General features: G+C 42.1%; 1 protein-coding gene across 1 annotated transcript in view; it reads left to right on the forward strand.

The window, feature by feature from the left end:
- The first annotated feature begins 2,469 nt into the window (after positions 1-2,469).
- The window catches only part of Obi1 (ORC ubiquitin ligase 1), a 49,319-nt gene continuing 37,522 nt past the window's right edge, over positions 2,470-14,266 (forward strand). Inside the window, exon 1 of the mRNA XM_028879914.2 lies at positions 2,470-2,616. Coding sequence (XP_028735747.1) covers positions 2,545-2,616 — 72 coding nt within the window. The 5' untranslated portion in view covers positions 2,470-2,544. The remainder of the gene's footprint in view (positions 2,617-14,266) is intronic.

The raw sequence follows: 14,266 nt of genomic DNA on the forward strand, positions 1-14,266 counted from the left end.
AGTTCTGAAAATATATATATAGGGAGAGATTTCTTTTTACAAGTATTCCAAAAGACATTATTTAAAATAAAATGGTTTGGACTTATAAAAAGGCAGTTAATAGGTAAAAAATACATTGTTATTTGCAGAATAATCACTTAGTACCATATACTTGAAAAATTAAATGTTGACCTTAAACTCAAGAAACATTGAGACTGGACATGGTTTTGTGTGCCTTTAGTCTTAGTACTTAGGAGGTAGAGGCAAGAGGTCTCTATGAGTTTCAGGCTAGTCTGGTGTACAAAGTGAGTATCAGGCCAGTCAAGGCTACATAGTGAGATGCTCTCTAAACCAAACAAAACAAAGGAAAAAATAACAAACAACCACCTCCCATAATTTGTTAAGGAAATAAACCCAAAATCCACTATAATAGAATTAAACCAGTACAGATACAGCTATATGGAGAGAGCATTGGAAAGCTGCGTCAATAATAGCAAAAGTAGGAAGAGATGTTGGAACTAGCTAGATCTTATTATTTTAATTAAACCAGGCTTTATTTGTAAAATTTATCTTTGAAACTAGGTATTGATATGAATCATCAAAATCAGTGGTTTTCAACTTGTGGGTCTTGACCCCTTTGAGATTGAATGACCCTTTCACAGGGGTCACCTAAGACCATCAGAAAACACAGATATTTACATTACAATTCAAAACAGTAGCAAAATTACAGTTATGAAGTGTCAACAATTCTTTATGGTTGGGGGACACCATAACATGAGGTATTAATGGGTCGCAGCATTAGAAAGGTTGAGAACCACTGATCTAAATGATTTATCAGACGTGCAAATGGGTAAGAGGTAGAGCTCTTTTGGAATAGAAGTGTCTTCTACATATCTGTCCCTTGTTGTAGTAATCTCAGGGATAGATGTCACTGGCAGGTCATCTCCACTCCTCTGTCTCACTTGGGGGCTGTAGAAGGAGGCCCTGAAACACCATGGGACTTCCTCATTCTAATCCTGGGCTTCAGTCCAGAATGTGAAAGATACATTCTCTAGGCTTGTGAATTCTGGACCTGGAATAAATATGGCTTTGCTTTCAAAGAACCACAAGGTTTTAGAAATAGATTATTCTCCTGCTAGGCCTTCTGAAGAAGTGTCCATTACACAGGGAGTCAGTAGGTTCTCTCATTCCAAGGTGGCCATAGCCTCTAACTCTTAGGAAACAGATAGTGAACTGTTTGGGATATTCTCACTGCCACCAGTGAGCCACTTGTGAATTGGACTTGGGGTTCTCCAGGCCAGTTGTCAACTTCTCCAGTTGCATTTTTGCCTGGTTATTTTAGAGCCATGATGATTGGCCTCCACCTTCATTTCACACAAGACACACACACACACACACACACACACACACACACACACACACACACACACGCAGAAAGGCACTAAGGAGCAGATGTTTAATAAGCTGCCTGAGGCCATGACCTAAGAAGTTGTCCAAGGCAGGGATGTCTTCTCCATGAGTCTCTTTTACAAAGAGATTAGCAAAAGGCATTTCGCTTGATTCTGAATTTCCCATCTCACACGTTTCGTTTGTTCGCGTCATCTCTCACATTAGCTCTTTCTCGTTTACACCAAGTTGCTGTAAAATCCTAAGTTTTACAGGTAAGATTCAGTTGGGAGCGTTTAGATTCTTTTCTTGGTCATTGTTGGGCAATGCTAATTTGTAACCTCACAAATTATCTCCTGGCGTTCAACAACACCAGTGGTTCATCTCACATCCTACGTGTACCTAAAATGAAGTCGTTAAAATGCATTGTGCAAGTGTATGCCTAGCACCGTGCAGTTTCCTCACTCAGGGTGAATCAGAGCCCTGGCTGGAATCTTTAAACCCCCTGAGTGGGGAAGCACAGAAGGGCTAGTGAGTGAAAGTTTGCCTTCAAGGAGAACCGAGATTGAATTTACCCAGGTACTTCTGGATAGTTCTGGATGAAGAAAACCATTGCTTTTAAGTCAATTACCGTGCCTTCTGTAAGCACACTGTAGGGAAGGAACTGAGAGGGAACAGTTGTTTTGAAACTATTAAATGAATAGGTTAACTTTTTTTTCTCGTTATGTTTTGAGGGCTCCATTTTCTCTAGACGTGTGGCTCAACTCCCCACCCCCATTCAACTCTTTGGAGAAAGACGTGGGGGTGGAAACACCATAGCTCGCTCTCTCCTTCCTTGCACGAATTAATTACACTTTCCATCCATTTTCAAGAGCCTCGAACCCTCTAGTCAACCATCTTCCTCCCCCATCCCCAGCCACTTTTTAGCTCCTGGCCCGGGGACCGATTTTTAATCTGTTATTAATAATAGTGATTGTTTAATAAGGAAAGAAAAAAAAAACAACAAAAAACAAAAACCGGTGGGGCGACCGCGCGCCTCAGAAGCGCGTTTCCGTCCCCTCGCCCGCCCGGCTCGCCGTGGCCCTGCCAGGCCGCCGTAGCCGGCCTCGCGCGTCCCCCAGCGTGGCGAGGAGCTGCTGTCGGCGGGACTTCCGTGTTGGCGGGATTCTGAACGCTGCCATGGCTCAGACCGTGCAGAACGTGACATTGTCCCTCACTCTGCCCATCACGTGCCACATTTGCTTGGGGAAGGTAATGGGTACGGGCTGGGAGACCGGGGCGGAGGGCCCGGTGCCCGCGGGAGCCGGGCGAGGCCGGCTGCTGGGCGGGGACGGGGCGTGAGGCGCCCCGCCGGGAGGCGAGGCGGAGGCTGACCTGCGAGCGCCTCGGCGGCGGGCGGCCGGTCCTGGGGGGCGCGGGGGCCGACGCGGACCGATGGGCTCCTCTGGCGCCGCCCGGAGCGAGCCTGCGGCCCGGGGCTGGGCGGCCTGCGGCGGCCTGAGCCGGCCTGCCAAGCAGAGCGGGTTAGCGCGTCAGCGCCGCAGCCTCCATCCTCCTCTGCAGCCGGTGCGGCGAGCCGCGCTTTCAAAAGCAGGCTTTCCCGGGAGCCCCGCCCGAGTTCGCCGCCAGCCTCCCCTGCACCCAGCGTGATGATTGTTCAGAGGTCCGTTTTTAAAGCCCTTCCCTTTTCTTACCCTCGTCCCGAGGGTGGCTTTTGCCATGGGTTCAAGATTCTGACAAGTAAATGATGGTGCCTGCCCCCACTCCCCTCTCTGGGCTGTGCAGAATGAGAAGCGTGGTCTTAACTCCGAGATGGGGATCGGTCACCAGAGGCCAGAGGTGCTCACGGGCTTGTGAAACTGCGTGGAGAAAGTAGTCTGGTATCAGAAACGGAGTTTTGAATGTTCTCCTGCATTCGTGTTCCCCTTTCATTTCCGAGTGTGCCTCCGATTCGGCTCTTTTGAAAAGCGTGCCTTTACCGCGTGGTTCAAGAACGGCAAAGAACGGCATGCATTCTTTTCCACCCTGATTGCTTTTTGTATGTAGTGTGCCCGAGAGAATGTAGGCTGCAATTTACAGCCCCGGGCTTAACAGGGAAGAAAGAAGTGAGTGCCAGCCAATAAGATGGCCTGCCTTTAAGAGTTGAAGGTTCAGCGTAGATTTGCCGATTCAGTAAATAAAAGCAAGTTAGGATTGGAGGCAACTGCTAACCCTAGACAGAGTCAGAGTAAAAGGCCAGTAAAATAGCACATGTTCCGTAAGAAAGAATGGCTTGCTTGATCTCTGGCAAGCTGAAGGATGGCTTCCACAAAGGTGGTTTTCGAGCTGGCCAACTGGTAAATCTGAACTATATTTTCTTCATACCCATAGATTCCACCAGTTCCACCTTTTGCTTCTTTCAAACATACTTTTTTTTTTTTTCTAACTTCTAGATTATTGTTTCTTAACTTACTTCAGGGAGGAAAGACGTGTGTGTGTGTGTGTGTGTGTGTGTGTGTGTAATTTTTTAATTGAGTACAATTCAGGCTTTGTCAGGTTTTATTGTTTCCTTATGTCTCAGTTTCCACAGCTGAAAATGTATTTAATTTTATCAACCCCATTAACTTGTTGGAAGGATTTGTGTGGTCCTCAGTGGAGTGGAGATAGATTTTTTTGATCCCCAGGAACATTTGTGAATATGTAGTTTCTTTTGATTGCTCCCAGGGATAAGCCAATGGCATATGATTGGTGGATTCCAGAGCCGCTGCTAGCTAAATTTCTTATGATATACAACACAAAAATGCTTCAGTTTAGAAAAATATTGATAGTGCCCCGAATGAGAAGCCGCTACCTGAACCAATATATAATTCCTGGTCAATGAGCCTGACATAGTAGGACTGTTAATGAAGAACTTCAAACTCGAGTCTTCCCAAATACATTTGCTGTTTTAAGAAAAGGATTTGGAACCCAGCGGCAGTGGTGGCGCACGCCTTTAATCCCAGCACTCGGGAGGCAGAGCCAGGCGGATCTCTGTGAGTTCGAGGCCAGCCTGGGCTACCAAGTGAGCTCCAGGAAAGGCGCAAAGCTACGCAGAGAAACCCTGTCTCAAAAAACCAAAAAAAAAAAAAAAAAAAAAAAAAAGAAAGAAAGAAAAGGATTTGGTCATTCAAGAGGTGAAATGCCATAATAGAAAAACAAGCTGAGTGTGGTTGCACATGCCTTTAATTTGTAACTTGGAAGGCAGAGATGGTGGATCCCTGAGTTCAATGCCAGCCTGGTCTACAGAGCAAGGACAGCCAGAGCTACACAGAGAAACTCTGTATCAAAAAAAGGGGGGGGGGACAAGGAAGGAAGGAAGGCGATGGATTGTAGAGTTAATCTTTGTACCAGAGACTTCCCTTTCACCTTCCTGTCCATTCAGTGTACAGAGCACAGTATTACACTTTACTCTCTCTTCTCTTCCTGTCCTTCACCATCTTGGAAACATCTTACCATGCTTCCTCCTTCAACATGCGTGCCGCTGAAGACTTAGGGATGTTATGTGCTACTTAACCTTTGCCATTATGATCCAGCCTTTCTATTTTTTAAGAGTACTGTTTTATTGCTAGAGATCTCATCTGAGAGAAAGTTGATTGTGAAGACTAATGACATGGGCAAATTATAATCGTTTCTATACTGTAGAACTTCTAAACCTATGCCTCTTTGGGTATTTTGTGTAGTGGGATCTGGGTAGAGGAACATGGGTAGACAAGAACTGATATACTAAATTCTCTGTATTTTACTGCTTTGAGTACAGTCAAATAAAAGAATTGATTTTAAATTAGTTTTTGTATTAGTTACTTTTGTTGCTATGATAAAAAAAAAAAAAAAAAAAAAAAACCACCAGGGCCGGGCGGTGGTGGCGCACGCCTTTAATCCCAGCACTCGGGAGGCAGAGCCAGGCGGATCTCTGTGAGTTCCAGGCCAGCCTGGGCTACCAAGTGAGTTCCAGGAAAGGCGCAAAGCTACACAAGAGAAACCCTGTCTGGTGAAAAAAACAAAAACAAAAAACAAAAAACACCAGGGACTAATGGAAGAGTTTATTTTTGCTTATGGTTCCAGAGGGAGAGTCCATAATGGTGGGGAAGGTATGGGTGTAGGCAGCTGGAGCAGAAAACAGGGAGGTGGTGTAAGCTGGAAGTGAGGTTAAGCTATAAATTCTCAAAGCCCTCAGCTGATGATGTATTTCCTCCAGCAAGGCCTCACTTACAGGCTCCTCCCAAGTAGTACCATCATTCTGGGTCCAAATATTCAAATACCCAAGTTTATGGGGGACATTTCTCATTCAAACCACATTTCACTCCCTGCTCCCAATAGGCTCATTGCCATGTCATAACACAGTTGCATTTACTACAACTTTTAAAGTCCTCATGGTCCTTCGCTATCTCAACAGTGTTAAAAAGACTAAAGTCTCGTCTAAGACTCATCGGTGTCTTAACTGTTACCCTCCCATAAGATTTTTAAAAATTGCATTTTTTCAATATACTATGGTACAGCCATAAATTCCCATCCCAGAATGGAGGAATGGGGCATAGTGAGAAAATACTAGCCCAAAACCCAGGGCACAAAAATCTTGTAGCTCTGTGTCCAGTGTCTGAGAGTTTGGTATCAAAAGGGCTTTCCTGCCTATAACATAAATCTTTCTCTTGGTGTACCACTCCCTGTATGCAGTTCTCCTTGGCAGATATCTTGGAGTCTTCACCCACAATGGGCTCAGGGCATCTAGCCCTCTCAGCTTCCCCACTATGTGTTGCCTGGCCTCAGTGGCTCAGAAACCATAGAGGAAGGATTCATGACTCTGTCACTCTTACATCCTTTGTGCCTCCAAAGGCACACATAGAGGACACCACCAAGTTTGGCTGCCATCTTTGGATGGAGCCTTTACCCTCTTGATGACTTTAGCAACAACTTTTGTATGTTGAAGCAATTGTTTTCTATGAGCAAATTACTCCTCAGGCCTTCTCCCTTTAGATGTTGGAAGCTTGGCCTCATAGAATCCTGCCATTAGAGCTCTTTACCCATTGTTTTAAGGCCTCCCCTTAATGCTGATCTCTTTAATAGTTGCAGCCTCACTTTCAACACAAGCCTTGGCTGTAACTTTTTCTCTCCAAACTGTATATTTTTAGAATTTCTTTCTGCCCCACTTCTTCCTTTTCTTTTTTTAATGAGTTTTTATTACTATTATTATTTTGTGTTACATCCTGACCACAGTTTCCCCTCCCTCCTTTCTTCCCAGTCCCCAGCCCCATCTGCTCCTCTGTTCCTATTCAGAAAAGGGTAGACCTCCCATGGTTATCAATGAAACATGGCATATCAAGTTGCAATAAAACTAGGCACCTCTCTTCATATTAAAGCTGGACAAGGCAACCCCAGTATGAGGGACAGGGTCCTAAAAGCCAGCAAACGAGTCAGAGACAGTCCTTTCTCCCACTGTTAGGAGTCTCACAAGAAGACAAAGCTTGTTTCTTTTCATTGTAGAATTATATGAATTATTAGTAATAACAGTACCACAGACTCAATATTATGCTATCTTGAAATTTCCTCTGCCAAGGAAATTTCTTTTTAATGTAGGCTTGGGCAAGTTCTTAGGGCATGGGGAGAAGACAGCTATAAGTCGGCCAAAATATCACAGGTATGCTCTTAGCCCAGCTACTACTAATAATGACCTTGTTCTCTGAACTCTCTTGAGCCAGCCTTATGCAGTCCACATTACTCTTGTCACTAATGTCTTCCAGGCTCACATTAGGAAGGCCCTTTAATCTCTGCTTATAGCATTCTACTCCTTTCCTAAAAGTCCAGAGTTCCAGTCTTCTACATTTAAAAAAAAAGTCAGGTTCTTCACAGCAGTACCCTGTGTCTCCAGGTACCAACTTCTGTACTACCTTTTGTTGCTCTGCTGAAACACGATGAACACAAGTGACCCGTGGAAGGAAGAGTTTATTTGGGCTTCGAGTTCCAGAGGGAGAGGCTATAATGGCAGAAGTGGTATGACAGCAGGTGGCCTGCTCAGGAAACAGAGATCCCATACTCAGCCGCAAGCAGGAAGCAATTATAAACTCTCAGAACCAGCCTCCAATAATGTATTTCTTCTACTTCTTAAAAATTCTATAACCTCCCTGAACACAATGCCAGTAACCAGGGACAAGGTCTCCAATTACACGAGCCTAGGGAGGACATTTCTCTCTCAAACCACCACCCGGCATCCCAAGTACAATATTTATATTTCTCCATTTTCCTGTTGAATCTTTTCTTCCCAAATAATCTCTCCTGCTTTGTGCCACATGTTATTATATAACCTCCCTTCCCCATTAAGACCTTTCCCCTACTTTTCAGGGTTCCTTTTTTTATTTTCATGACCTAGACAGACATAAAATTAAATCTAGATTATACATATGAACAAACACATTTGATATTCAAGACTTGCTTCTTTCTCTTAGCATAATGGTGTCCAGTTCCAAACATTTTCTTGCAAGATATGACTTCATTTTTGTGTATGTATCCTATTCATCTGTTGATGGGCATCTAAATTGGTTCCATATCTTAACTATTGTGAACATTGCAGTAGTAAATATGGATGTTCAAGTACTGTATAGGATGTTGACTTAGAATCCGTCCATTTGTACTCAGAAGTGGTATTTCTGTATCATAAGTAGTTCTTATGTTAATGTTTGAAGAACCTACACAGGGACTTCTCTGGTGTCTTCTCCAGTTTACATTTACACTAGCAGTGTAAGAGTTATCGCCAGCATTTGCTGCATTTGTTCTCTTAGTGAATGCTGTTCTGATAAGAGATGGATTCTCAGAGCCATTTTAATTTTCATTTCCTTGGTGGCTTAGGATGTAGAACACTTTCAAATATATATTGGCCATTTTTATTTAAGAACTGTCATGTCAGTTCATTAGCCCATTCTCTGATTGGATGATTTGGATTTTGGTGTTTAGTTTTTCCAGTTCTTTACATATGCTAGATATTAATGCCTCTCTGATGTATAACTGCCTGTCTGATGTATAGCTGGTGATGGTTGCCTTTGCTGTTCTAGAGGTTTCTTATTTCTATTTGTCAGTTCTTTGGATTATTTCCTGTGCTATAGATCTTTTCAGAAAGTCTTTCTTTGTGCCTATATAATTTTAAATATATTTCTTATGTTTTTCTCTAGCATTTTCAAATTTTCAGGTCTTTGATTCACTTCGAATTGTTGTGGCATGCAAGGGTAGAGTGATGGGTCTAGTATGATTCGTCTACATGTAGATATCCAATTTTCCCAGCACCAGTGTATGTTTTTGTCACCTTCACATATTGCCTATAAGTTCATTAGATGTAGGCTTATGATCTTGAAATATGTTCCTTTTATTCCAAATTTGTTTGTGACTTTTTGTTTGTTTTGTTTTTGTTTTTAGAGACAGGGTGTCTCTGTGTAGTTTGGTGTCTGTCCTGGATCTCGCTCTGTAGACCAGGCTGGCCTCGAACTCACAGAGATCCTCCTGTCTCTGCTTCCCATGTGCTGGGATTAAAGGCGTGCACCACCACCACCCGGCTGCTTATGACTTTTATTGTGAAGGGATAGTGAACTTTGTCAAGGATTTTTTTTTCTGTCTGCTGATGTGATCATGTGATTTATGTCCTTAACTTGATTTTTTATATTTACTGTATATATCGATCCAGCTTTGCCTCCCTAGGCTGAAATCAACTTGGTCATGATGTATGATTTTCATGTGTTCTTTAAAATTTTTTTTCTAAATTTTATGTGTATGAATGTTTTACTTGTATACGCACTGTGTGTGTACTTTGTGCCTACAGAGGTCTGGTTCCCTAGAACTGGAGTTACAGACAGCTGTGATCCATCATGTAGAGCAGTGGTTCCCAACCTTCCTAATCCATCCTTTAGTACAGTCAATTCTTCATGTTGTGACCCCCCAACTATAAAATTTTAATAAATATATTTTATTTATTTACTTATTTATTTATTATATAAAAAATAAAATAAATATAAAATTGCTGTTTTATTTTTTTTCTACTTCATAACTGAAATTTTGCTGTTAGGAATTATAATGTAAATATCTGATATGCAGAATATCTGACATGTGACCCCAATGGGGTCACAACCCACAGGTTAAGAAACACTGATGTAGCTGCTGTGACCCAAACCTGGGTCTTCTGCATGAATAGTGAGTGCTCTTAGCCACCGAGCCATTGCTCCAGTTCCCTTACTGTGCTCTTAAGTAGATTTACAAAAATTTTGTCAAAAAGTTTTCTGTTTGTGTTCATCAGCGAAATTGTCCTACCATCTGTCTTTCTTTTTTTCTGTGTATTTATCTGGTTTGGTTATCGTGGTAATATTAGCTTCGTAGAATGAGTTTGGTAATGCTCCTTCCCATCTTATCTTGTGTAATTTTAGGATTATTGCTGTTTTACACTTTGAGGAGTATTACTGTTTTACACTTTGAGGAGTATTGGTCTTCTACAATTTAAGGAGCATTGCCATTTTACAGTTTGAGAAGTATTGCTGTTAGCTCTTTTGCTGTGGATATTGCTCTATATAAATAAAACACTGATGGCCAGTGACTAGACAGGAAGTATAGGCGGGACAAGGAGAGAGGAGAATTGGGGAAACAGGAAGAAGGAGGGAGAGACACTGCAGCCACCGCCAGGACAAGCAGCATGTAAAGACTCTGGTAAGCCACCAGCCACGTGGCAAGGTATAGATTTATAGAAATGGGTTAATTTAAGATATAAGAACAGTTAGCAAGAAGCCTGCCACGGCCATACAGTTTATAAGTAATATAAGCGTCTGAGTGATTATTTTATACGTGGATTGTGGGACTGCGGGGATTGGTGGAACCTGGAGAGAAGCTCTCCAGCAACAAGTAGATTGTGTGTCTATTAATTTATACATTTCTTACAGATTATGCAGGTTTGGTGGATGTAAATTTCACAATACTTCCCAATGAGCCTCTAGATTTCATTGGAATCTGCTATAATAGTTTCTCTTCATCTCTAATTTCATTAAGTTGGGTCTTTCTCAACTGGTTAATTTCTCTAGGAGTTTGTCAGTCTCCTTTATCTTCTCAAAGAGCCATCTTTTTCTTGTTCTTATTTTTATGGCCTCAGTGTGTATCAGTGTGTTATTTATTTAAGATATCTTTTTCTAGTGTAAGCACTCATAGCTGTAAACTGAACTTAGTAATGCCTTAGTATCACAAAAGTTCTAGGAAGTTGTGTTTTTAATTTTTATTTCTTTTAGAATTATTTTAATTTTTAATAATTTTTGATTCTTCAGTGACCCACTGGTCATCAAGAATGTAACTGTTCGGTCTTTAAGTATTTGAGTAGTTTCTGTAGCTTCTCTTGTCTTTGATGTCTAGTTTTAGTTCACTGTTGCCTGACGAGATCCAAAAAATTATTTCTGTTCTTGCATGTTTAAGATTTGCTCTGTGACCTAGAATGTCGTCTATTTTAGCAATTGGTGACATGAACTGTGGAGAAGAATGTGTATTCTGTTTCTATTGGATGGAATATTCTCTAGATATTTATTAATTCTATTTGATTGATGATGTAGTTTAACTGAAGTATCTTCAATGGCACTTAGTACATATATACTTGAAATGGTTACATCTTCTTGACCAATTCCCTTTTGTTGTATAGCAGTTTCTTCCAACTGAATTGCAAGTTTAATACTCCTGAGCCTGGCCACCTGTTTGCCTTTCACTTCTGTAGATTCAGAAAGCTTTGATGCTCCAGCCAAACACATAAGACGTCCACATCCTTCCGCAGTAAGATCAGTATTTAGGGGGCTTGGAAAGTACAAATCCTTTGCCCATACAGTGTTATGGTTGCTTCCTTACTCCCACTGCATTTGGGAGACACCTCTCAGGTTGAACATTGCTGCCCCAGAGAAGGGTATATAGTCTGAAGAGTTTGGGGAAGATGGGAGGACCTGCCCAGTTGATGAACTATGAAGTGCAGTGGATCTGCCAACCACACTTAGCTTTGCAGGGTAGCTGGCCGTCTCTTTCCTCCAGGGGCTCTAGCTTACCTTTTAGATAAGACTTCTGCTTCCTGTCTGCTTGCTGGGCATTCCCATGGGTGAAGCTGTATTAAGTTTGCCTTGCTTCTTTTCTATGCATTGCCCATTCTTTTCTTAGTGCTCTGTGCCATTATATCATCACATGTACATTTCTGAAGCTCTTTTTTGTTTTTGGAGTAAAGTCCATTCTGGCACTAATTTTTAACATGTCCTTCTTAACATGTCCCATGTAGGCAGTTTCTAGTCCACCATCTTAGCTGGAGGATCTTAAGCTAAAGATATACTGCCCTCTGGAAATCATCATCTGATACATAGCCTGTCCAGAGAAATGGATTAGTCAGCTTCTAAAACCCAACACAGTGACAGTAATAGGACGTTCCAGCAGTACAAATGATTCTGTTGTGGGCCTTTGTTGATGGCCCTAAGCAGCCAGAGCAAAGTAGTCTGTCTGCCTGTAGTTGTTCTTTTTTTTTTTTTTTTTTTTTTTTTATCATTTTGGTACACTGAATGGAGAGGTAAAATGTTTTCCTTACTGTTTGACCATAATCTTTTGCTTCAGAAGACAGTTTGGGCAACATCACCTCACTTTTTTATTTTCTGTGTCAAAATTTACTTTTATTAAATCCCACCATCTTCAAAGCAACCTACCAAGTGAAGTAAGGAGATACAAAGAGCAGGACACTACCCTTCCCCCACTGAGACTAATTCTAATGGGGAAAGTGGAATATAACCAATTGTCTAAGCAAGGCACAAAGTAGAAAAAAAAGAGCATTAAAGGGAAAAAAAGAGCATACTGTAAACAAAGATGTAGCCTTGTAAAAGTGTGAGAAACCTTTCCTGCACTATGAAATATATCATACACAGGAAATATTTATTTTAGTTCACATTTTTTTTTTTTTTTACAGGAAACAGAATATCATAACAGGAGTTCATGGTGAGAGAATCTGTTCTTGGAAGCTAGGAAGCAAAGAGTAGAAGCGGAAAGATTGGGTCCCAGTAGCCTTCAGGGGCACACCACAAGCAACTTCCTTAGGGTTCTGCTATCTCCCAGTAGGCCACAAGCTGAGGATAAAGCTTTCAACACATGGACCTTTGGGGGATGTACAGGATCTAAACTGTAACATTGTATCCCTGGCCTCCACAGTCACATGGCCGTCTCAAACGATGAAATACCTTCAGCCCATCCCCAAGAGTCCCAAAATTTTAACTATTCTGTTATTGTTTGAAGTCTCATGAGACTCAAGGCAGACATATAGTTGTGAAACACTGGAGGGAAGAACGGAAAACCAAGTTACATAATTGCAAAGTGGAATAATATAGGGTAAACATTTCTTTTCTAAAAGGGAGGAATAGGAATACAGAAAGCTTTAAGGTAAGACTGAAACCCAACAAAGCAAACATTAGAGCCTGGTACTCCACACCTGGCATCCTGGACACACTATAGAATTTGATAACCCTAGCGATTGGGAAGCTCTTTTCCCATAGACTGCTGGGGACTGTCCAGATAGTCATGCAGGTGGGCTGGCTCTACTCACTGTCTGTAGTTTCCCTACATGTTTTTCTTCCCATGTTTCTGGCATCTTTAACTTCATTTTATGTATTTGGTCCCTTGGGTATGCAATACTGGTGTGTGTGTGTGTGTGTGTGTGTGTGTGTGTGTGTGTGTGTGTGTGTTTGCGTGCGCGCGCGCCTCTCCTGGTATCTTGACCAGATGTGTTCACTCTCTGATCCCATTTTTGCTAAGCTCTTTCTGCTTCCTGAAACCTGTCATTGATGCTGTGTCACTTCTTCATTGTCATGATTGCCATTTAAGTGCTCATTGCCTTATGACCATTGTGACCACTTCCCCTTTCCTCTTTGGCAAAACCCCAACTCTGGGTAAAACAAACTCTTTATCTGTTTCCTGCCTAAACCTGAGCAGCTCAACAGCTGAAAAATGCACCCCTGTGTGAGTTGGTCTTACATTGCGTTCAAGACCACAGACCTCAAATAGAAATTAAACAAAATTAATTAGTCCTGCTAAGTACTCCTAATAAACTTGGTTTTTGCTTTCCAGAATAACTGCGTTACTTTCCTTTTCTCACATCTACATGCTATCCCCTTCTTCACTTTTTGCTTTCTATTTAAAGAGTAAGTTCAAGCTGAGAAAGCCGGAACATGGATCCTCTCTCTTTCCAGTCCTCAGATCATCCCCTTTGTTTGTTTTCCTATGGAAGCTGGCTCCTCCCTCCTATGTAAGACAAAATCATCCTGGGGCTCAAATCCCATTCCCCTTTTGGCTTCTTGGGAATTTTGCTGTCTCTGGCTGTGCTATCCCTACCCTCTCCATCACTGTGACTTGCTAACTATGGTCTAATTTGTATGCTTTCTCCTTTATATCTGAGACTTGTCTGTATTTTCTATCTTCAGCGTTCATTGCCTCTCAACCTTCTTGTGTTTCTGTTCCCAACCCTCATTTGCTGAGAAACTCTTTTCAGTAGCAAATCATTTCATACAGTTAATCACAGTGTCATCTCTGCTTCATCAACGTCTTACTTGGGGACTGCCTCCCTGTTGAGAACTGCCGTGCTTTCCTTCCTGGCACGCAGGTCCTGTTCTCAGCTTCCTTTTCTAGGTGTTCCTCTTGTACTTGCCCTTTTCCTCCAGCCATTTGGCCTGGGCCAGGAATCTGCACCCGTCCTGTGGTTTTAGATGCTGTTCTCTTTTTCCCAATGACTCTCAAGGCTTCTTACCCCAGGCTTACCCACTTAAAATTGAGTTTGATGTAAGAAATGTCACATGACCAAAATAGGACCTGGACTTTCACTACATAGAAAACTGTTCCTCCTGTCATTGGCACTTTGATTTAATCAAAACTG

This window comes from Peromyscus leucopus, chromosome 9 (assembly GCF_004664715.2).
Source record: "Peromyscus leucopus breed LL Stock chromosome 9, UCI_PerLeu_2.1, whole genome shotgun sequence".
NCBI classification, from domain to species: domain Eukaryota; kingdom Metazoa; phylum Chordata; class Mammalia; order Rodentia; family Cricetidae; genus Peromyscus; species Peromyscus leucopus.